Source organism: Podarcis vaucheri (assembly GCF_965113315.1).
Source record: "Podarcis vaucheri genome assembly, chromosome: 17".
Taxonomy (NCBI): domain Eukaryota; kingdom Metazoa; phylum Chordata; class Lepidosauria; order Squamata; family Lacertidae; genus Podarcis; species Podarcis vaucheri.
The window spans coordinates 12,165,588-12,190,909 of NC_138755.1; the positions used below are offsets into that span (position 1 = coordinate 12,165,588).

At 43.5% G+C, this 25,322-nt stretch overlaps 1 protein-coding gene across 6 annotated transcripts in view; it reads left to right on the forward strand.

Annotated features, from left to right (window-relative positions):
* The window catches only part of PHC1 (polyhomeotic homolog 1), a 36,331-nt gene that overhangs the window by 2,569 nt on the left and 8,440 nt on the right, over positions 1-25,322 (forward strand). For 3 of the 6 annotated variants that reach the window (XM_082204655.1, XM_082204657.1, XM_082204654.1), the window contains exons 2-9: positions 15,778-15,936; positions 16,742-16,852; positions 18,501-18,578; positions 19,522-19,671; positions 20,556-20,711; positions 21,893-22,394; positions 23,236-24,023; positions 24,937-25,099. In XM_082204655.1, coding sequence (XP_082060781.1) covers positions 15,823-15,936; positions 16,742-16,852; positions 18,501-18,578; positions 19,522-19,671; positions 20,556-20,711; positions 21,893-22,394; positions 23,236-24,023; positions 24,937-25,099 — 2,062 coding nt within the window. In that variant the 5' untranslated portion in view covers positions 15,778-15,822. The remainder of the gene's footprint in view (positions 1-15,777; positions 15,937-16,741; positions 16,853-18,500; positions 18,579-19,521; positions 19,672-20,555; positions 20,712-21,892; positions 22,395-23,235; positions 24,024-24,936; positions 25,100-25,322) is intronic. The other 3 variants (XM_082204656.1, XM_082204658.1, XM_082204659.1) reach the window with 3 other exon arrangements.

Genomic DNA, 25,322 nt, shown 5'->3' on the forward strand with positions numbered 1-25,322 from the left:
CACACTTTCATTCCCATTTGGCTTGTAATCCTTTGAGTGGGGGGGTCAGGTGAACCATGAGAGCTGACTGCAAAGTTTCTAAGAAGTCTCCAAAGCGATCTGCTCATATGATTTAACTCAAGCCCAGGGATAAGCAGGGCTTTTACCTAGGTTCAAGTGGAATATGTTTAATCCAGGACATCTGGGAATCAATCAACTAACAGTCCCTTCTGTAGAAGGGACAGAAGTAAACAATGAGCAACCTAAAACATCAGAAGCTTATGCTTGTGGTTATTTGTGACTAAATGCTGCTTTTTTCTATGCAGATGAAGGAATGTATATAGACAACATATAATAGTGTGCAAACTAAATGAGAAATGAGTTTTTTGTGGCAATACATAGTGGGAAGCACTCTTCATTGAAATATGTATAATTAGGATAAAACAGATGATGTGTGGTTTCTTTGCTTGCAACAGTATAGCTGCTTTTAAAACAAAAATATTTGGAAGTTTTCTCTGGTGATGGAAAATGGTTGGGCAGAGCAGTCTTGATGTTTGAAGATTAGGAGAATTCTAGAAGGGCAATCATTAATGTTTCTCTCTGGTGAGAAGTCAGTGATAGAAATACTTCCTATGTCAGATGGGATTGGCTTGTGAGAGGACCAGCCATAGCCATCTTAGTGTCTTCAGTTTGAGAGTTGATTTTCACATTTGAAACTTAGATCAGATTTTCATTTTACTCCAAAGTATGCTCCTTTTTTATAGTGGGAAATGCCTGGCACTGCCCAGGAATTTGAATAAATCTCATAATATTTTTAAGTGGATAGTGCAATTTTTTAAGTTTTAGGACTGTGCATGTTGTTGTTGTTTAGTCATTTAGTCGTGTCCGACTCTTTGTGACCCCATGGACCAGAGCATGCCAGGCACTCCTGTCTTCCACTGCCTCCCACAGTTTGGTCAAACTCATGCTGGTAGCTTCGAGAACACTATCCAACCATCTCGTCTTCTGTCGTCCCCTTCTCCATGGGGACAAAGACAACAGGACTGTGCATACACACACACTAACCCAGGGGTCTGCATGACCCCGAATCAATTTCTCTCTCTCTGTGAACTAAAGTTTAATTAGGGTTAATTTGACCTACCATATTGATTAAAAACTGCCTCTTGTGTCCAAAAGTAGATGAAGATCAGTTTGTCCACCTCAGGCCCTTTCATGCCAGGTTAGGCGCAGGTTATAACCATCGTGACAGATTTGACAAAGACCTGCCAAATAGTTTCAAAATTGCTGTAGTTTGGACCCTTCATGCCTTAAAATGTGCGATCACACAAAAATAATGCTTGGGCCCACAATGTTGATTCAGAATGGTGGCCAGCAGTCCAGCGTTGATGAAAACTAATACCCTCACCTTGGGAAACCTTGTGCCGAGTTTGACAGCAATATAACAAGAAGCATCCAAACCCACAGAGAACAGAAGGAAAAACAAACCACTTTCCCCAAAATATGCTAGATCAAGGTAGAATTTAGCGCAGAGATCTTTTGTGTCCCTGTAGCAAGATCTACTATCTAGTGTGCCCTTTTATATTTCCTTTCACTATGAAAAATTCACCCTGTCCTAAGTTGTAAAAAATGCAGGCTTAGCAAATATCTTTCCAAAAATAAATAATGTAAGTAAATATGTTATAGTGCCTTTCAATCAATTGATTCAAGGCACAGGTGTGGCTAAAGTGTCTTAGTTTTTCTGCCGTATACGACAAAATGTGTTGATTTTAACAGTATGAAAACTGGCATTGATAATCTACCTTGTGTATTGCAATACTCTGGCCAACTTTCAGAAACGGGCACTGAAAAGTGACTGTGTTACAGTAATTAATTATTTTTGCATTGAGGTAAGAGGGTTACACACTCAATGATGTTAGTGGCCTTCCAAACATATCTTCAGCCAAAATTTTGGGAATGTTGTTTTTGCTGCTTTGGTGAAAATGTATTTATTCCTAAGAATGATGTTTGGAAGTTCCTATTTTCAATCAATGGGACATTTACTTGATGCCAATTTTGCAGAGCTGCATTTGTTGAGCTTTCTTCCTGAGAGATAAAATATAGGTGGCAGCAGCAGCAAAAATCCATCCTGTAAGCCTCATAAGGTATGCCTGCTGCTGGTATGTGTTTATGTGTAGGGAATGTAATATACAGTATCATCTGTCTTTACCTTCCTGTAAAATGTATTAAATGTTTTCCATATGCTTAACTCTCTGACCGTACTATCTGTATTATGACTTCAGTTGTAATCTTTCTTACATGATTTATTCTGCATTTAGAGATTTCTCTAATGGGTTCCCTTGATCTCAGTTTGTGACAGTAGCTAATGTTCCAGGATTGTCATAAGCTATCCTATACAATCATGGGAAAAAGGAAGTACATACTCTTTGAATTCTGTGGTTTTACATATGAGGCCTTAAAATTTGGTAAACACAACCTCAGATGAACAGCAGCACATGACATACTACACAGTGTCATGATTTATTTAGCAGAAATAAAGCCAAAGTGGAAAAGCTGTGTGTGAAAAACTAAGTACACCTTATGAACCACCTTCAGCAGCAATAAGTCATCATTTTCTGTATGACTTCATCAGTTGAAATTTACTTTATTATGGTCACAGACCAGCATAAGCAGAGCATCTAAATAAATAGTATAACAGTAAGAGTCTAAGCAAATAATTATTAAATAATTGGGAGCAAGAACCAAACATAGCTTAAACCGTATACATAGAATACTTAATTAAGCATAAATAAAGGATGAAAAAAACTGATGAGAAAATTTTAAAAAGACCAGTTAAAACAACTATGTAGGGTGGGGCTTCAAAAGAGTGGATCTAACAATATGGGCCTTCAATTTAGGACTGAATTGTATCATAGACCATCCTTCGACGAATATCTGTCATGGCAACGCAAAATCTGGTGACTGAATATGTAATTTCTGGGCTTTTGTCCTGTAGTAACAGGGAGATCTTGTGTTGTTTTGAATGCCCAGGGAACTTATATAAGATGGGTTGGATAAACCTGGTTCGAATGTCTGTGTAATACTGGAAATGAAGAAGGGCATGCTCTGTTGTTTCATGCTGCCCAGACAACGTCAAGAGATCTAGAGCAGGGGTCAGCAAACTTACCAGGCCTCGGGCTAGTGTCTCCAGTGCCGATCGTGCGGCGGGCAGCACGTGCCCATATGCGTGCGCACATGCTATTTCTGGCGCACTTCCGGGTCGGAGGAGCACCGGAAATAGCTTGTGCACATGTGCACGGACCTCCTCTGACCCAGATGTGCACTGGAAATAGTGCATGTGCACAAGCTATTTCCGGTGTTCTTCCGACCTGGAAGTGGGCAGCCGTGCAGCGCAGCACCGGTAAGAGCTGGGGGCGGCGGCCGTGGGCCGGATAAACAAGTCCCTTATCCGGCCCATGGCCCTTAGTTTGTGGACCTCTGATCTAGAGTCTGGTAGCCCAACTGAAATGGGAAAGCCCCAGGGGCAGATTTAATACCCGTAGAGGCTATAAAAATAATTTAGACTTCATCAGTCTCTTACATGCTTGTGGAAGAATTTTGGTCCACTCTTTTTTTACCAGTTTGCTTCAGTCCATTGAGGTTTGCTAGCATTTGTTTATGCACAGCTCTCTTAAGATCCCTCCATCTGAGGATGTAAAACAAGTACAGATCACCCTGCTGGTTCAGTGGAGGATCCTGGTGAAATACTGGATCCTTGAGCCACTGATGGCTTGCTGGCAGGGTGGATAAAAATCAATTATTTTTTTAAAAAAATAAATAAATCAGATTTTTTAAAATTTAAATGGGATTTTTTTAAAAAAATAATTGATTATTTTGATTTAAATTGGATTTTTAAAATAAAATGCTTTTGGAGGGAAAAATATTTCTAAAGATAGTTTTCTATTTAAGTTACATTATAGTCCAAAGGCTATAATCAGGAAATAAGGATTTGTTTTAAGTTCTTCATGTGTGCTGAAACTCAGTCTAAGTTGGTTGTTTTTTTAAAAAAGTTTAATCACATCAGTTAACAAACATGGATACATATGCTATAATGTTCAAATTGTTATTAAGGAAATGATTATTTTTCTTCTTCCAATAATGTACAGTGGAAAAGTTGTCCAAATATAAACAGTTAACTTATTAAGCCTCACAATAATTTCATAATTATCTGTCTATGTATTTCTAATAGTATAACCAAATCTGTAATTTTTGATGTAACTGTAAAAACTACTATGAAAGTTTATTATTCCAAAAATCAAACCTTCATCTGGTTGTAAATATTAAGATTATACCAGCAGGAATGTTTTTTTTTAAAAAAAAACACAATTATTTAAATCAAGTCTTACTGACTAGTACTTTAAATCATTATTTAAATCGATTTGATTTAAATCAAATCCACCCTGCTTCCTGGCCCTGGGTCCAGCAGAAGACGTATAATAATAAATACAGTTCATGATTTATGGCAACATTTAGACCAATCATACCTTGGATTATAAAGCTGTGATATTCCCAAGCCTTTTGCCTGCATAGGCCGTCTCTGTGTTTTTCCCTTTGGTGTAAGCTTTGATTAAATCAAGAAACTTCTAATTAACCTTACTGGGCTAATATGCTGGCTTCAAACTTTGGTGTAATATCCTGGCTTGTTCCAAAGCTGATAACATTTTGCTAGTTTGGATGAAGTGGGAAAGTACGGTTAATTGGAAGCTTCCTGGTTTAATTGCAGCATGTACAATAGAGCTTTGTGTGTGACAAAAGCACATGCATATTGTCTTAATAGTCTGAGATACGATTGTCTGAACAAGCTTATAGTGTGGCACATGTAATACTTAACCTCAAAAGTGAGATTTCCCTCCCTTTGTTTTTTCTGTTGAAACAGAAAAACAACTTTAATTCAGTGTGTCTGATTTAGTCATGATTCAATTTCAAGTGGGGTAGATTGGGGTAGATTTTAACATATCTGTTTGCATTAACTTAAGATTTCCTTTAAAACAAAAAAGTAGTAATTACTGTCATTTCTATTAAAAATAATTGAATTAAAATTTGGTTTAATTTAAATTTATTCACTCTCTGCAGCAGCCAGTGTAGTCCTCAAATATTTGGCACCTTTATATCCCACCTTTCTCCCATGATGGATCTCATAGCACTCTTGACTATACAGTTTTGTATCTATTATTTCAGGCAACAAATAATTACATTAAATGTGTACCCCACAACTGGGGAGACAAAGTTCACAGCTTTGAAAATCAGAATATTAATGAACCTGTATTTGAAGCTGCAGGGACGATGCATGTGCTATCTTGGAAAATTATTTGGTTTTCTGATAAATACAGCATAGCTAGTTCTAGGAAATTGCAATATCCCTGCAATAGAATGTCTGTAAGAAACAAGTTGCAACTAAAATTTGATAATCTTGAAAGAGCCACTGCTGTGTGGGTAGATAGCAGCTTAAATAATTCTCCATGCTTGAGCACATCTTCTGAATTTAGATAGGATGTGCATTGGCACTTATTATTGAGCTATAAAAGCCAGAGGTGCTGAGGTTTTCAGTCAGATCTGTACAGATAGACTTATTAACAAAAGCTAGTGGCTGTATGATTTGGTAAAATTATGGAGGGAATTTGAGAGTTTCACAGGCTGATATCTCATCAGTTACTCATACCCTGCTTTCTGCCACAATGCTCGTAATTAAAAACAAGTTATAAAAACAAATATTCCACCTTCAGATAAGTATATAAATATGATCTGCAAATGTGTAAATCAGTTATATAATAAATGCAATACTTGGGAAGGTAATGTAGCACCCTGCTTGTGGTTAACGCTTAGCTGGAATGAAATATTCAACGCAGCAATAGAGAAATTAAAATAATAATTTATTTGTCAGACAAATAAATGAGAGGCACAGTGGTATATGGTTACCAAGCTCTGGCCTGGCCTCCTGCCATTATGGCCAGCACTTATATTCCCTTAATCCAGCCCCCTTTGCTCCTCCTTTGGCTGCCTCTGTCCAATCAGCCTGGTTGAATTTCCTATTGGCTGATTGCTATAACCAATCCTAAAAGATACACCCATATCCTCCTGTCCTTATATGGAACACAAAGAGCTATATATTGTTACATCTATAAATGACAAATAAGTAGTAATATATCTTACATGTGTCTCAACAAGGAATCTTAATTACCAGCTCACCTCTTGCCCTCCTTGCCCTATTGCCTTCTAAAACAAATGGTTAATCTTAAATTTTTATCTTAAACATATGTCAAGGATCTTGAGTTTCACATCAACATTGAAAGATCTCCTTCATTTGAAGGTTTCTAAACAAATGTCTGACAACTAATATATCAGGACTGCTTGGATGGCGTCTCTTGTCTGGCAAGGGGGGCTAGACTGGTGGCTGACTTAATTTCAAAATACAACTCTTACAACTATATGAAATCTAGCATTTCTTAAATCCTTTGCATAATTACATTTAAGCCAATATATTTAATACACAACACAGGTAGCCTCTTAAAAGGAATAAGGCCTTTTTAAAGTAGAAAAGGGAACTCAGTAAAAAAAACAGTTCCAAAAGAAGCCTCTTCAGTTTACACTCCCCCCCTTCTCCAGCCAGTTGCTTTTCCCATTAGCTCTTCCCAACATTTATTGCCCTCTAACTTTCTCAGTTTAAGAAAGAAACAGCTTTAAAAAGACTTCCCAAAAATGCTTTAAAAAGACTTCCAAAAATGCTCTCTTTCTGCCAGCTAGATGCTTCTCCATTTGGTCTTGGCCTTTTAACCTTAGAAAGAAGATCTGGCTCATTTTACTGGGAGGCACATTGGTATTATTTTACTATTTACCAACTATTAATTATGTTTATCTCTGCCTTTTTTATCTTCTGTAACATGTAGGGTCAGTGTCCTCACTCAGTCTGTAATTCCAGCTTTTACGACTTTGAGAATTGTTTTCTGCTATAAATCAAAGGGGCCCCTTTGTCTAGGAGGAAAACATTGCCAGTGTTTTCTTAAGCAGCTGGTCTGCCTGGCATGAAACTTTTGAAAATCTTTAAGCTCTCTCTTTAATATACAAGCCCTGATCAAACATTAATAAAATGCAGGCTTATGCCTGATGCCTCATTCCCCCCTTTCAAGCTCAAGGACTTTCATCCCAAGTGTCCTTGATAGCTTGACCTTCATCATATTCCTGAGGTAAAGCTCTGTATAGGGCCATGATATGAGGTAGAGTCTCATTTGAAACCATCTTGCTAATTGTACTTCTAAAACATGAAATGATACATGGCATCATACATAAAACCATTACCACTACTGTCAAGAAAAACAAGCAAGACAATAGTATCCCTTTGAGTCCTGTGACATTAGGTAACCAATTGGTGAGCCATCCCATATCCCATCCTTCCCATGTTTGTACTGGGACATGTGCTATATTCTCCATCTTTGTGGCCAACACACGGATTGCCTCACCATTATCTGAAATTTTAAAGCAACAGGCATTCCCTGTCAAGTTCAAGACTCCACATAGGCCTCCCTGCTTGGCAAGTACATAATCCATTCCCATTTTCAGCTGCAAAATGGCGGCTCTACTTTCATCCAACTGTTGTGCAATAAGTCTCAAACTCTGGGCCGTTGCATTGGTTACAAGTTCCACTACTGCTTGCAATCGAATTATTCTGTTTAGATTATAAATAGGATCCCGTGCCCCTTGTATGAGCTCACCAGGATTCCAGGAGGCAGGATCATAATAGGCTATAATGCGCTCTGGTGGCCAATCATCAGTACCGCTCCAACTTTGGGTACTTCCTCCTGCTATATGAGAAATATCAGCGTTTCTTCGTGTTCGCTTGGCCAAATTAGTGGGCATAATCCACATTGGTGGTAATACCCATCCCAGGAAACAAGTCCCACTCCATTTGGAGGGGAGTTTCTTGTATGCCCATTCTCCACATATCCACCACAACCATCGGGTCTGAGGTTTTTGGTACGTGGAGTACAGAAGGCGAAATAGCAAAAGAGGTAGAGAGTTCACAGTGCAGTATGTTAGATTGCCTTTTTCTGTCACAGTTATGTTCCATACCACTTTCCATGCATGAATAAAAGGAGGTGCACAGGGCAAGGCATTCCGAGTTCGATAGGTAGTACCGTGTGCCCAGGTATTCTTAATATTATCCCAAGTATAGTGACAATGAGAAGAGCCTATCATGGTAGAATCAGCTGCATCTGATGATTTATGTACACAGAATTCCCCTTGTACAGGTATAACTCGTAATGGTTTAGTTGAGTTCCATCCGGGGAAATTCTGTATTTCTGTTTGGTGTGGTATTTCGCTTACCATACCAATGGCATCTAATGGTATCGGTAATAAGGGCATACCTCCCTCTGAATCATCTGGCCCAAGAGAGCAAACAAGGCAATTGGTCCTATTTGCAACATTGGCTACCATTTCAGCTAAACCTACCCACATATTGTGGTCATGGCGGAATCCATATTTAGTCAATTTAGTCAGATTCAAGGACCCTTCCCCTTCCCAAGGGATCAGGATTAATAATAAAATCATGTTGATGTCTAGCATATGCATTCCTTCCACAAAAGATTACCTTATTGTGATAGCAAATAAATATTAGTCCCAATATAATTCCCCCAGTGACAGAAATGGGGAACCACCAAGACCAAAACATATATCCCGAGGATCCCCAATGAGTAATATCTCTGATAATTGTTCCACAAGGGGGAGGCAGTCAATTAATTGTATAAGAGAATCTTTCCTTTCACAATCGCTGGTTCAGATGCTCCTCAAGCTTCAGGCGTGCGCAGGTCAGCCAGCTTCCAGGTTGTGGCTGCAGCAGGCCGGTCGTCTAATATTGCCCGTGACCTAGCCCGTTCCCGGTAGGGCTAGATACAGGGGTTTTTGGAGAGAGTCAGTTTAAGAGGATTAGAGGGGTGACCTTTGCACGTCCAACTGCCTTCGGACTTCTTCAAACGGGAGTGATGAATCCAGGGGGTCACCTCAGCTACCTTCACCGCTGTTGGAGTAGAGAGCAAGACGGTGTAAGGTCCACGCCACTTAGGTGCAAGTGGATCACGTTTCCACTCTTTCACCCATACGCTATCGCCAGCCTGGAACTGATGAATCGGCTCGGCAATGCTGCACGGCGTGCGCTCGAGGGCCCACCTGTTAAGAGAAACAAAAACACGGGAGAGAGATTGCACTTGTCCCTGTGTCACATGGTCTCCTATTTGTTTAAGATCAGCTGGAATATCCTGAACAAAGGAGGGCGGTCTCCCATACAGGAGCTCAAAAGGTGACAACTTAAGTCTTTTTGTGGGTGCACACCGAACACGAAACAGTGTTATGGGTAACACATCTACCCATCCCAATCCTGTTTCCTGGGTTAATTTTGCCAATTGGGTTTTCAGAGTCCGATTCATTCTTTCAGTTTTCCCTGAACTCTGAGGCCTATAGGCTGCATGCAGTCTCCATTTCACTTGTAGGACTCGACATACTTCTTGTACTACTTGATCAATGAACGCTGGCCCATTATCACTTCCAATGCATCTAGGTAATCCAAACCTCGGGATCAATTCAGTGAGGAGTCTCTTAGTTACCTCTCGTGCCTTTTCAGTTCGGGTGGGAAAAGCTTCAACCCATCCGGTAAGAGTATCTACAAACACAAGGAGATACTTGAATCCCTTAGAAGGGACCAGCTCTGTGAAGTCCACAATTAGGCTTTCCATGGGGACATATCCCACATGTTGGATTCCAGGAGGTTGTACCGGTCCCTGCCTAGGATTGTTTTTAGCACAAAGAACACATTTCTGTGAAATGCAAGTTGCTAATTGTGATAGATTAATAATATACAACTTCCGACTGAGACTTTCTCTGGTTGCAGTACCGCCAAGGTGAGTAGATTCATGATAATTTCTTACAATTGTGCCTGCTAGATGATGAGGTACATAAATCCTATTGTCTGGCAGGATCATCCAACCGTCCTTCACAACTGCTCCTTCCTGTTCAGCCCACTTCCTCTCTTCTGGGGTATAGTGAGGTTTAACTTCTTCTGGAACTACCTCTGGTATGAGGGCTGCTATAAATCCTCCCACAGGCTTTTGGGCTGCCTCTCGAGCTGCTTTGTCAGCAGCATGATTTCCTCTGGTTATTGGATCCCTTCCTCGTCCATGACCTTTGCAGTGCATTACAGCAATCTGTTCTGGAGCCCATACTGCTTCTAACAGGATTTCTACTTCAGGTCCATATTTCAAGGCCTTCCCGTGGGCTCCTATTAGACCTCTTTCTTTCCATAGAGCTCCATGTGCATGCAGGGTTAAGAAGGCATATTTAGAATCAGTATAGATGTTTGCCTTACATCCGGCTGCCAATTGCAGAGCTCTAGTTAAACCTATAAGTTCAGCTTTTTGTGCTGAGGTGCCAGCAGGCAAAGCTTCAGCTTCCACAACTTCCTCATTGGTGACCACAGCATATCCTGCTCGTCTGGCACCTTCATGCAGGTAACTGCTACCATCAGTATAATATACAACATCTGGATTTTTCAATGGTTCATCTTTCAGATCGGGTCTACTGGAATAAACTTCATCCATTATTTGGAGACAATCATGTGATTCTTCATCATCTACCTCTGGTAGGGGCAGCAAAGTCGCTGGATTGAGCATATTCACTACTCGTAGATGAATCCTGGGATTTTCACACAATAGGCCTTGGTACCTAGCCATCCTTGGGTTCGTTAGCCAATAACTACCCTTATATTCCATGAGTGTCAGAACAGCATGAGGTACATTCACATACATCGTCTGGCCGAAGGTAAATTTATCAGCTTCTTTGACAAGGCTTGCAGTGGCCGCTACTGCCCTTAGGCATGGAGGCCATCCTTTTGCTACTGAGTCCAATTGTTTTGACAAATAAGCTACTGGACGGTTCCAACTTCCTAATCTCTGGGTCAGGACTGCTGCTGCAATCCCATTCTGTTCATGTACATACAGCTGAAAGGGTTTTTCCGAATTAGGCAGTCCAAGGGCTGGGGCCTCCATAAGTCGTTGTTTGATAACTAAAAAGGCTTGTTGCTGCTCAGGTCCCCATACGAATGGGTCCTTTTCTGCACCTCGAGTGCTTTCATGTAAGGGCTTGGCCAGACTGCTGAAATCAGGTATCCATAGTCTACAAAACCCTGCTGTTCCCAGGAATCCTCTGAGTTGTTTCCTTGTGGTAGGTTCCTTGATAAGGCAAATAGCTTCTTTCCTCTCTGGTCTCAATGCTCGTTGTTGGTGTGAGATGTCAAAGCCCAAATATTTGACCTTTTCTAAACATAACTGTGCCTTTTTCTGGGAAACTCGGTAGCCAGCTTGCCAGAGCAAGTGGAGCAGTTCCTCTGTACCTTCTTTACAGGTATCAAAATCCTTTGCTGCTAGTATAAGGTCATCTACATATTGCAGAACCACCTTTTCTCCAGGTATTGAGGGGTAACTTGTTAGATCCTTCGCCAAGGCAGTGCCAAATAAAGTTGGGGAATTTTTGAATCCCTGGGGCAATCTTGTCCAGGTTAGCTGGCCTTTTGTTCCTGTCAAAGGGTCTTCCCACTGGAAGGCAAATATAGGTTGGCTCTGTGGTGCCAGCCGGCAACAGAAGAATGCATCTTTCAAGTCCAATACAGTAAAAAATGTTGCTTCTGGTGGGATCAAACTCAGCAAGGTATATGGGTTTGGTACATTTGGGTGCAAGGTCTCGATAGCCTGGTTTACGAGCCTCAAGTCCTGCACTGGCCTGTATTCATCTGTCCCAGGTTTTCGAACAGGCAAAAGGGGTGTGTTCCATTCTGATTGGCAGGGCTTAAGCAGACCATATTTTAACAGGCGGTCCAAATGTTTCTGGATGCCCTCTGCTGCTCGCCGGGGTAAAGGATATTGCTTTACAGATACAGGGGTAGCCATAGGTTTTAAGGTTACTACAATTGGAGCTATATTCTTAGCCATTCCTGGTGGGCTATTTTCGGCCCATACTCCTGGTGGCACCTGTAGGATTCGGAGGAGCTTGTTTAACTCTGTATCCAATGTGGGTTGGACTTGCAGGGCTGACATTAGGCGCCATGATTGTTCCTTAGGTACTGAGAGGGAAATTATTCCTGCTGCCTTTGATGGCAGTTTCATTTCTGGACCTCGAGGAGTGAAGGTGATTTGGGCCTGCAATTTGGACAGCATATCTCTACCTAAAAGAGGTATTGGACACTCAGGTATATACAAAAACTGATGGGTTAAACGATGTCCCCCAATCTGGCATTCCAAAGGTTGGAGGAAAGACCTCTTAGCTGACTGACCAGTGGCACTTTTAATGACTACACTTTTGGATGCCTTTTTCTGCAATAGTTCTGGGAGTACTGAGTATTCAGCCCCAGTATCAATCATAAAGTCTATTAAATGGCTTCCTAATTGAATCGTGACCGTGGGCTCCTGGAAGCCTAACTTTATGGAGTCCGGTTGTTCCTAGTCTTGGGTAAAATCCTCCTCTGCCAGTCCAATGAAATTGTCTCTACTCTGTCCTTGTCCAGGTCTCTGATATCTTCCATTTCGGATCATTCCCCGTCCCCGTCCCTGGTTTCTTGGGCCGGAGCCGGAGCCTGGGCCTGGGCCTGGGCCTGGGTGTACTTCTTCCAACCTCAGGGGTTCAGGACACTCCCGCTTCCAATGACCCTCCTTCTTGCAATTCGCACATTGATTCCTTCCCAGTGGTGGATTCCTTCCCCGCCCTCTTCCTCCATTTAAGGGGCGGTAGTCTTGCTTCACTGCTGTGGCTAGCATTACCATCTTTTCCTTCTGCCACTTCTTCTTCTCTTGTTTCTCAGCCTCATCCCTATTCCGATAAACTCGGCGTGCAATGGCCATAATTTGGCTCATCAGCATCCCTTCCCATCCTTCTGATTTCTGAATTTTCTTACGAATGTCAGAAGCGCACTGGGCCACAAATGTAGCAGTAATCATTCTGCTGTTTTCAGGGGCTTCAGGGTCAAAAGGAGTCCATATACGATAGGCTTCTTGCAGCCTCTCTAAAAAGTCTCCTGGACTCTCATTTGGTTTCTGTTCTACTTCTGAGACTTTAGACATATTAGTGGGCTTCTGGCATGCCCTGCGGATACCTTGCACAAGCGTCTGGCGGTAGGTGGTAAGTCTGGCCAGGTGAATTACATTGTTTGGATCCCAATTAGGATCTTCCAAGGGAAAGTTGTCTTGGAGATGACGGTCAATATTAAAAATATTTCCCACTCTGGCCTGCTCACGCAAATATATCTGTGCCTTTTCAATTATGTCTCTCCTTTCCTCAGTGGTGAACAGAGTATTCATGAGCTGGCGGCAATCTGTCCAAGTAGGACTATGAGTATTTATTATTGAAGTCACCAAGTCCATCATAGCCTGAGGTTTTTCTGCAAAAGATGGGGTGTGTGTTTTCCAATTCATCAGATCCGTAGTTGTGAATGGAATGTACTGGAGGGTCGAAGTTCGAGGTGGCCGTGGTCCGAGTTGCCCGTTAACCAGCACAGGCTCCTCAAGTGCATCAAATACTCTTCTGAGAGGGGCTACTACGTGATCTTTCTCTTCGCTTTGCTCTAGGGGCCTCAAATCATAGGGGATGGTATTTGTCCCAAGGCGTTCTTTTAGCAGCTTTATACGCCTGGCTGTATTGCTTGCTGACCGATTAAGGTCTCCCTGTAACTTCTGTAATAATTCTCTAGGACTTGGATGTACAGGAGTTTGGGGTAGGCAATCAGTTGTTCCACTAAAAGAGACTGTAGATGGAGTTCTACTGGGACTAACAGATGGAATAACCACTTCTGCTTGGGCTTCATTATAGGCCTCCAATGCCTCCTGAAGATATTTATCATAATCTATCAAGTCAAGTTCTGTGACTCCAGCCCCATTATTCATTCCACTTTCTTGCCTTGGGGTTACAACTGGTGGAGTGTTTGGATTAGGCTCCCTTCGATGTGGAGCATAGGGTGGAGGTGGAAGCAGCTCTTCCTCTGGTCCCTCAAAAATGGGTTTGAGTTTATTTGGCAAGTAACATTTGAATTCAGTTGGTGGAGTATGTTGTTTTTCTTCCAACATTCCATGCTTCATCACACAAATAATGAACCTTTCTTGTGATGCAGGTCTCTTCGTAATACTATGTATTAAGGCTGTAATGCTGTTAATAAGATTTAATATAATGCCAAGCTGGAAAAATCATAGCTGTTAAAACATTTGATCCTTATACTTAAGGATGTGAAACACTTTGCAAGCCCAGTCGTAGTGACTGCCTTAAATATCTGTATCTCCCCTTTGTTCAACATGCTCTTCTATTTTAAATTTTCTTTTTTAAAAAGCTAAGCACAGTTCAGAATGGTGTCCAATTAGGAAAATGACGAATCTATGTATTACTTGGTTATACATATTGTATAAACGGTGACCATTTTGCACAGGGGTTCCATTCTTGGCCCCTCTGCACATGTTGGCGGAATGTGCATAAGGATTTCATGCTCCGTTCTGCCCTCTTCCAAGTCTAAAAGGACCCATGCGTTGTGCATCAATTGGACACACCTAAAACAGTCGCCGCCTTTATGTGGTTTGAGACTGTATTCAGATCCTGGTAGTTTGAGCTGCTACAGAAAATGGACCGAAAATACTTTCGGTATGCTTTCCTTAAAATCCAACAATGCAAATAAAGTGTATGCTCTTGAGTATGCTCTGCTTAAAGTATTTTAAAGTATTGCAATAAACACATTTTCCATGTAAAGCTTTGAATTGTTTGGACATAGCCTTACAAGTAACTCACAGCTTACGCACATTTAACTTGTGCGCATTAAGCTTAACACGCTTGGCAAATCTTTAAAAAAAAAAAAATGGAAAGGGGGTGGGTGTCCAGGAAAAAAAGACTTTGACAATCTCACCTGCCATTGAACCAAATGTATTCTGGCCATACTCAATTTTGGCTTTATGCGCCAGAACGAAACCCGCACGTAAGTTGAGAGTCACCTCTATACCAAAGGTGGAATCTTACAGTCCCAAGGACAGCATCCCAGGGCCATAGGATAACTCAGATCTATATTTCTCACTGGGCTCCAGGGTGGGGCAGTCAGAGTCTCCCTCTCGGATTCCACCCTTGTCCAATCAACATCACATCTCCAAGGGATGTGTGTTGGGGGCATTCTAGGAAGTTGATACAAAACCATTCCAGTGCCCTGACACATCCCCAAAGAAGTTCAGGCATATTTCTGAGCGTGGTATGAGAAGAAAACTTGTTGGTACTTAATCCATTAGGCGGTTCTTGTGAAACTTCCTATTTGTTACATGCATAAGCCCGTATGTTGTATAAGCCCGTCAGATATTCCTTTGCCCACTTTATGCTTCCTGGTAAAAAAACAAAAACAAAACTATCATGAGCCCCAGTGATGAATGCTTGTTACGAATAATCTACATTGTTCTTGACTTCCATGTCTTTAAACCGTCACAGGTAACCTAACTTTGCTTTAGTGCTATAGAATCATGGCTATAAATCTGGAGGAATTTGCATATCAAAATGTGTGATTTTAATGGTTATTTTAAATATAGCCTCAATTATTGGGGTCCCACAGATTCTTCTCTCAGTATTATAGCCCAGGAAAGACATTTTAGAGGCTTTGGTTAAGCTGTGTGATGATGAGCTTAGGAAGGAAAGGTTCCATAAATTTATAATGCAGGGGGAGATAAATGTTGTAGTTTCTGTGACATGAGCTAACCCCCAGTTTTCTTCATTTAGGGCTTGAGACAAAGCTTCAGGCAAAGATCTTGGGGACCTGACACTATGGAGACGGAAAGCGAGCAAAACTCAAACTCTGCTAGTGGCAGCTCAAGCTCTGGAGGAAGCACTCGCCCTCAGATCTCTCAGATGACTCTATATGAGCGGCAGGCAGTGCAGGTGGGGGACCATCTTTGTTCTTGGGGGAAAACTGCCCTGGAAGGTATCATCATCAGAGTAGCAGCACATCACTTTAAACTGCTGCTTAGCCAGTAGGTGCCCTGTTTATGAGCACAGGGGAAATTGCTCCAGAGGCTTAGCCAGTGCAGTGAACCTGTAGGAGACTAGCACTGAATTGGTTATGTTCCTCACATAAGAGGAACCTGTCCGTGTGTCCCTTTGAAGGTGTGCTTTCAGCACTGGTGATGCGATTGGAACTGGCAGTGTGCCTTCAAGAGGGCTCGCTGCAAGCCCCACTTTGTCCATTTGCACCTGAAAATGGATATTTTCCCTCTCCAGATAGCTGCAGAGTTTGTATGTACAGTTTGAATCCAATCTGCCAGCAAATGTACTTCAGAGGGGCTCATTGTAACTGTCAATCAGCTGATTAGTGCCCTTTGAAGTTGTCAAAGTTGGTCCACAGGAGTGGGTTGATAAAGATCAGTTCTTCACTCCTGCCTTATCCAGTGGCCTAGGAAAATCAATGTGAGGCATCAAACATGCCCCATGCATTGCTAGGTCCTGCTTAATACCTAATAGATCTAAGGATTATTGTGTTCCTGGCCATTCTAATTAAGCTTGTGGAACCATTTTTAGCCTAATGTTCTGCTATTCCACTAATAAATATGTGGTGGTCCAGATCTGTTGATAGGGGCCTGTGATTCTATATGTTTTCACTTATTTTGTCCTGTGAGACCTCGGGCATGTTAGGATGTGTTCTGTTTTGTATTCTGAATTTTTATTTTTTAATTTTTTTTTATTACAGGCGCTTCAAGCACTGCAGAGGCAGCCCAATGCAGCCCAGTATTTCCACCAGTTTATGCTCCAACAGCAGCTCAACAGTGCTCAGTTACACAGTCTGGCTGCAGTCCAGCAGGTGAGACAGACTGTTCAAAAGACAGGAGTTACCTAAAACAGGGAAGAGTGAAACACCTAGTTTGGAATAAACAAATGAGGTTTTGGATGGATAGGGCCCAAAGAGGGGATCTCAAAGGAAGGGAAAAGAATGTTGTACTTTCACAGTAATGGACTTAGTGGACACTAATTGTTCTGCTCTGGAAAAAAATGCTTATTAACTCTTGTCTCTTTAAGAGCTTATTGGTACACGTTTTCCAGTACAGGCAACTCCCCATTTGTGTGGGGATTGCATTCTGGGTCATCCCATGTGTTGGCAGAGCACATGTAAGCCTGCCCTGCCCACTTCTGGGGCCAAAAATGATGTGTGTGCATGTAGTCATGTGTGCCTTGGTCATGCACAGAATGGTCATTGCCTGTATACGATTTTACATGCATTTTGAACTTTTCTATCTACCAGCTAGTTCACTACAAGCTGTAGCACTCCAGGTTGGTTCTGGGACACAGTTGCAGTTAAAGACAAAACTTCGCTTTCACCCCTTACATTTGGTGGCATGGCTCTTGCTGGCAGAGATCCTGCAGGAAGGTGCAGTGTGGAAAGGGATGTACCTTCCTGCAGACCTTCCTTATAATTTACAAACTACCTTTCCATTCATACTCTACACATGAGTCATGAAGCAGGGCATTTTGCTAACTTTTGTTATTTGTTTCTGTTTGCCCCCCTCTGCCATCCCCCGCTTAAAAACAAACAAACTTGAATTTAAAATAGTCCTCCTTTAGATTATCAGTTTCCTTTCCCTCCCTTTTATATTGTTAACTGTTCTGTTCCTGGCAGGTAAAAGTTGGGAAGGTGATAATAATTTAGATGACGCGTGTTGAAAATGATGTTAAGTCTGTTCCACATTTCCCTGAGAGCTTTTGAAACAACTTGACTTAGTGTTGTAGATGTGAGCCTGAGTAGATGTTTCTTCTATGTCTGATAAATGCCTATTCTGACAGAGCAGGTGTAGCTGTCAGTTGTAGCTTGTGATGAAAATACTTCCCTTTCTGCCCATGTAACAGGTCTTGCCCAGCACCTGCCATTGTCTTAGCAATGGCTACATTGCTTTCAAAATGCTTTTATAGCAGAGTAAAGGGTCTTGTCTTGCACATCACAAACTGTACTCCCAACTCCCTCACATCTAGAAATACCAACGATTTGCTCAAATCATCTAAATAAATGGTAGCTTCAGCCTACACTGATTCTTAAGCAGAATTAAGATATCTGGTTATTTGTCTGATTGAAGAGAGAGTATGTATTGATGATAGGTTAATTCCTCACTTCTTTTGCTCTTTGTTGGGGAGCATTGTGGAGGGGCAAGTTTAATTACATTGAAGGGTCGAGGTGGCTTACCATTGGCCCTGCAGCTGCAGTACAATTCCCATAAGCTCCAAGCAATATGAGCAATAACCAGAGATGATGGGAATTGTAGTACAGCAACATATAGAGAGGAAAAGGTTAGCCACCCCTGGTGTAGCGGCTGCTTTTCAACTAAGCTAGAGAAATGAACACGAGGCAGATTTTAATGACCATTTTGTTGTGTTTTACCTTTTGAGGACCAGAAAACATGGGAATAATGGGGCCCTTGGCTAAATCTTGGTTTTGGAAGAATATATAATGTTTCTTACAGGCTACAATTGCAGCGAGCCGACAAGCAAGCTCTCCAAACACAAGCACTTCTCAACAGACAGCTACTACACAGGCTTCGGTAAGCAGCTAACTTGCCCTCAAATGATTGGGCACCCGAGGTCTGTTTTCTTGGAGAATTAGTTGGCTATGGATGGGTAACTTCAATGTTGAGAGAATGTTTGCTAGTATTGGTGGAGGAGAGTACAGTGGTACCTCTGGTTGCAAATGGGAGCCATTCCGGAGGCCCGTTCGCAACCTTAAAAGAACACAACCTGTGTCTGCGCACACATGGGTCGTGATTCGCCTCTTCTGTGCATGCGCGTGATGTCATTTTGCACGTCTGCGCATACGCGAGTGGCGAAACCCGGAAGTAACCCTTTCCGGTACTTCTGGGTCGCCGCAGGACGCAACCTGAAAACGCGCAACCAGCAGCAAATGTAACATGAGTTATGACTGTAGATAGTATTGTCAGTCAGGGTGGAAAAAGAGAATGGGAGTTCCTTATTTGCAAGTAAGAAGACTGAGCAGCATCCCTAGAGGGGATATTCATTCCTAATGATAACTGAATAAAAGGGGAACATTAGCATCTACAGAAGAGGGCTGTGTCAAGCACTTGTCGCTGCTTTTATTTAGTGCTTCTGGTGCAGAAATCATAATCGAATGGTCATTGTTTGCAAGTCCATTGTTATGTTCTTCCAGTTGCTGAAGTTCTGAGAATAATTTGAGCAAAGAGGTTTTGGAGAGCAGCTGCTGCACTCCCCTCCCCTCCCCTGCTCCTTTTCACATAGCCTGGTAGGGCTGCTGAAAAGGGTGGGTTGTGTTCCCCACACACTTTTCTTTCAGATAATTTCTGGGCTCTTAAGGTGAGTTTGGGAGGGGAGCATGAAAGTGGCTGGTGGGCCTTGTTCCAGTCGTATTGCTGGAGTTCAGCCACACTTTCTTTGAAATTGTTTCTAGCTTAGATTCTGTTAATATTACTTTTCATCTACCCCCTCCCTCCACACCAACTTTTCACTTTACAGATTAATTTGGCTACCACATCAGCTGCACAGTTAATCAGCCGTTCGCAGAGTGTGAGTTCACCTAGTGCCACCACCTTGACACAATCGGTGCTCCTTGGTAACACCACATCACCACCTCTTAACCAGTCACAAGCTCAGATGTACCTTCGGGTAAGAGTTGTACACGTGTTGCTTTCACCCATCATAAATGCCTCGCAGCCCTCCGATGAATCTCCAGCTTTCATACAGTCTGCTATTTTGTGCTCAGACAAAAGTTAGCAATCTCTGTTCCCTTGAACAGTTGGTTGATTCTCAATTCAGCAGATGTACTACAGGGACAGAGGATATTTAGTGTCATTTGCAGTTTTATTTTCCATGAATCTTAAAGACCCCATGGCACTTGGTACGATTTTATGTAATGCATTACAAAACAGATCTCTTTTAAAGCAGCCTTAATAAAGTGCTCATCTGAAATACGACTCCATTCCATCCATTTAAAATACCCTGACTTTTAATGCTTTCTCTTCTGTTCTTTAAAGAGTTTCCGGAAAGCCATCTTCTTAATTAGGCTAAATGAGAAACACACTTCTTTGTACTCTCCACCCCTCACATTTCCATCCTTGACTTTGGTTGCATATCTGTGAAATAGCAAACTCCTTGTGATCTGTTTGGCCTCAGATTATTTTTAGCTATCTTGGTTACAGCTTTTTCAGTATGGGAAAAAAACAAGTTTTGCAGTTGATCTAAGCTAGCAGGGGTCCCTCATTCCCTTCACTCCACGCTTAACATCTGCCACACAAACCTATAGGCACCCTATGCTGCTGGCCCAGTATGGAGAGGTGGAGGTGGTTTGGCTTTTGGGAATAATAAACCTGCTTTCCACCGGCTGCAAAGTGGCCATGATGGAGGAAAATGCTGAGACAGAATGACTGTCTTATCGGAGACCCTAGGCCCCATGCACCGTGATAACCTATTTGCTTGTGGTTCGCTTTCTTTCCTCCTTTTTCTCCCTCCTGCTGTTCCCATCTCCACACCACCTAACCCTCCCTCAACAGCCGCAGCTGGGGAACCTGTTGCAGGTGAACCGGACCTTGGGCCGCAATGTACCTCTTACCTCCCAGCTCATCCTGATGCCTAACGGGGCCGTGGCTGCTGTTCAGCAGGAGGCACCACCCACTCATTCTCCTGGGGTCCACACAGACACAGACCAGGTCAGTGACACCCTCTTCTGGGGTTCCCATGACCAGCCTGGCCTGCCCCAGTCTCGGGTGTGTCCCTCTGGCTCAAACATCCCATGAGAAGAACATCCCTGTTCCATTCAGTCCCTGCACACTTCAGCCAGTGGCTTTCTGGTTCGCAAAACCTGGGTTCATGCTTGCAGCTGACTGAATCAGCTAGCTAGTCAGCTGCACTTTTTGCATTGATTGGTTATCCCCCATTGATTGGTTATGCCCTTGTATTCTCGTCCTGATGCGAAGAACATGTGCTGTTTGCCGCTTGACAAGTACTCCAGACTTAACAATCAGACTTGATGGGGCTCCAGAAACCTGAGGTGCCTGTTTCTGCATGACGAGGGTTTTTCCAGGTAAAGTGGGGGGAAGGGAAGGCCGACGACTAATTTGACAAGACAGGGGAAATGACCTCTGTGGACCTTCAGTGTTGCTTAGGCTTTGACTGTGGCTTGCCACTTGTTACATATCTTGCCCTCTCCTCCTCCTCCTCTTCCTCCCCAGCATTTCTTGGAGCCTTTAGAGACATTTTAGAACTAACTTCTCTGCATCTATTTTCTATCTCAATTAGTGGTTTTTAGGTAAAAGTAATCTTTTATCCCAAAAGTGCATTGGGGGTTGCAGAGAGAAAAGATTCAGTTTCTTTTCTTTTAATTTTTATTTATTTATTTGAAAATGTGTACTTAAATCTAAATTTTCAAGATAGCTTACAAAAGAGAACCATAAAACAAATATAAAAGGTTCAGTTTGAGGGAGCAGCCTTTCAACACAACGGGGGTGACTGCACAGGGTTGAGTTAAATGGATTTTCTTTAAGCTCCTTACAGAAAGTGCCATGAGATCTTTAATTTTACTGAAAATGAGGAAGAAACGAGCTGCGATTTTAAAGGATTGATCCCTTTAAAATAATAAAAAGCTTGATTCCTCACTCCCTGTAGTACCTTGTGACACTTATTTTTGGGTACAAGACAAAGGGTGCAGCACCAAAATAAAAGTGAAAAGAGCTTCCTAACAGCTGTTCAGCATGGTCAGTTTTTACTGCTGGTTAAGCCAGAGTAGATACCAGGGGTCCCTGCCTCTTGTAACCTGAAGCTAATGAGTCATTTATTTCTCTCTCTCTCCCTCTTTTTCTTTTTCTATCTGTCTCTCTGCATTTTTTCCCAGGTGCAGAATTTGGCTGTCAGAAGTCAGCAGACCTCAGCAGCTAATGCACAGCTCCAGGCTTCTGCTCCAAAGGCTGTTTTATCCGGGAATTCCCAGTCTTCAGTTCTACCCCAGGCCACCCATGCTGGCCAGACCTTGACAGTGACTCAAGCCGCTTCTGGCAATGTAGGCCAGTCACTTAATCTCAGTCAAGGGGCAGCAGGAAGCAATGGCATCTCTGGGGTTGTGGCATCTTCAGTGGGGAGCCACACTACTTCCGGGCTAAGCCAAGCAGCCTCATCCGGCCCAGGGGGCAGCTGCCAGAGGAAGGGTACTGGTGTAGTTCAGCCTTTACCGGTAGCTTCTGCTGCCCAGGCAGTGACTGTGAGCCAGGGAAGTCAGACGGAAGGAGAAAATGCAGCAGCAAAGAAGGCTGAAGCAGATGGTAATGGTCAACAGACTGTAGGCATGAACTTGACCAGGACAGCGACACCAGCCCCAAGCCAGACCTTGATCAGTTCTGGTAGGTGACAGTTCATGCTTTCCTTACTGGTGACCCTTCCAGTGACTTGACTGATACCTTCATCCATATACCCCTTAACCAGGCTCACCATCTTCACAATTGTACAGCCCCTTGCTGGATGGCTCAGGGCAGATTGGCTGCAATCTATTTTAACCCATTGCTTGCTTCTTGTTGGGCAGTTGGCTTGGAGTCGATGTGCCCTGGAGAGTGTACTCTCACTCCCTTCCTTCATTTTGTGCTGATGGCTTATTACTGAGATGTGAAGCATATAAAGCTGCCTTCTGCTTGTCCTTCTAGTCTGTATTGGTGGGGACGCCAGCCCTTTTGGGCTTCTGGGCCTATTTCTAGAGAAACTGTCATGGGCACCACACATGCCTCACAACGGTGTGCCTCCTCCCAAACCCCTAGGCACAAGTTGGCTTTGAAAAAAAGTTTTGTTTTGTTTTCTTCTTTCCCCATCAAATCCAGTTGCAGAGGGAGAGGAGTAAGTGTCAATGAAGACCTCTTTGGCTGCCTGCAGGTCCCACTTTTGTGATGCATGCAGTAACTCTGCAAGGTCTTGGGCAGAGGTCCTGTTCAGCTCTACTACATTAGTTCCTTTTCCTTTTCTGGAAATGCCAGAGTTTGGGCCAGGGACTGCACTCTGCCACTAAGCAACTGTACCTCCCCACTCTTAAGTGTATTCAACTGCTTTTGCTCACCTCCTACCCTTGTGGCCTGGCCTTGCTCAAGATTGCAGTTTTCTTGGGGTTGGTCTCTTTTGCCTAAATTGCTTTATAAAGCGGTGTGCACCCAGATGGTGTGTCATAATACTATGGGTTTTTTTTTTAATACTTTACAGCCACATATACCCAAATCCAGCCTCACTCGCTGATCCAGCAGCAACAACAGATTCACCTCCAGAAGCAAGTGGTGATCCAGCAGCAAATCGCCATCCATCACCAGCAGCAGTTCCAGCACCGCCAGTCCCAGCTCTTGCACACTGCCACACACCTCCAGCTGGCGCAGCAACAGCAACAGCAAGCTCCGCCCCTGGCCCAGCAGCAGCAGGGGCCAGCGCAGGCTCAGCAGCAGGCCCCGCCCCTCCAGGGCCAACAGCAAGCCCAGACCCTTGTCGTCCAGCCCATGCTGCAGTCACAACCTCAGCCGGTGCAGCTCCAGCAGGAGAACCTCTGCCAGGCAGCTACTAAGACGCCTGTCCCCATTCAGTCGAAGCCGCCCATAGCCCCTCTCAAGTCTCCGCAGCTCGGGGCCGCCAAAATGTCAGCGTCCCAGCAGCCCCCGCCTCATATCCCAGTGCAGGTTGTTGGCAGCCGCCAGCAAGGTTCAGCCCAGGCTCAGGCTCTGGGTCTTCCGCAGATGAACACAGCAGTGCAGGCCCCCCGGGGCCTGCCAGCCGGTGTCCAGCCGGTGTCCCAGGCCCACACGGCATCCTCATTGTCCCAGACCTCTTCTGCCTCCTTTTCTACTTGCTCTCCTCCTCCTCTACAAGAAGCTCCTCCACTGCTCACTTCGGGGGTCAATGTGGCCCAGGTCCAGGGCACGACCCAGGTGAAGAATACGGTTTCCTCTCCCGTCATGGCTCAGGCACAGACATCTGCCTACTACGTGCAGCCTGTCCAGTTACCTGTAAGTTACCTCACAAGTACAGTAGGAATGTTGGAGGGGGGGGGGGAAATCCGCACTTGCTCACACATGTGGCTTTGGGATATGACATAGCCTAGCTATCCAGGAACTGAGAGTCATTCCCTTTACCATGTACAGTCAGGCCTGCAAAGCATATGGTCTATCTGCCATGTTTGTCGGTGATCTGCTTGCTTGCTGTTTTACAGTCCCCTCATATTTGGTGACCTAGGCAAGCAGCTAAACAGGATGGTTATTTAGCTTTTTGTGTGCTGTTTTATGTGACTGGTGGACTGCATTTGTATGTTGCCTGTTTCACAGACTCCCTAGTAGCCTTGGTTACCAGGAATGGACTGTAGACTGTGGTGTCCAGGTAGCATTTCCCAATCTTTTTTTACAAGACAGTGGGTGAGCTGTGAAATGCCCTCATCTGGATAGGGATCTTTCGAAGGTGGTAAAGCAATTGGGAAGGTTTTCCCATGGCACTTCTTGGGAGATCATAATTTGCAGCTCACCCAGTGGTTCCATCTATTATCCCCCCAATCCACAAAGTTACTGCACTCGAACAACATTGCAGCTCTTGTTTAATTTAATGAAGGCACCGTAGGAAAATTTCCTGGTAGATCGTACCCACTGTGGTGCAGTTCCATTTCATATTTTCTGCCTTCAGTCACTTGAATTCTCAAAACTATTACCATGCTGTTCCAGCATGGACCTTCCGGAATGGCTTTTGGGGGTGGGGGTGCAAGGAAATGCAGCGTGAAGAAACAGCAGATTCCTGTGGTGTGATGTCCACTTGCATCTCTTTGCATACAGCCTATGGAGGTTAGCAGCATTTCGCTGCCTATTTAGTGTCTGGGATAGAATTATTTCCTTCCTTCTCTTGGATCTGCATGTCCCTTCCCATCTTCCCACACAGAGCAAACCACAGACTTCGGCAGTCAAGCGCAAAGCAGAATCTGAAGAGGAGAGGGATGACTCCAGTGCACCACCTTCTCTCCTGCCTGCTAAGTCGTCTCCTGTGGCAGAGAGTCCCAAAGCCACAGAAGATAAGGGGGGCCTTGGAGGTGAAGGGAACAGGGGTAAGTTCTGCCTGCTCCCTGAAGAGTAGATAAGTGGTTAGGCCTGGTGGCAGATTGAGGGTGGAATGTATAAATGGACTAGAATGCCCCTGTGCACAGAGCGGAATCGTGGTGATGGAGTATAACTTGAAAACACACACATAAACCACAGGTGAAGCTTCTGAATCTTGGGGGAAATGATTTGGATCAGGACTTGTTTTATGGCTTAACTTTCTTCCTTACA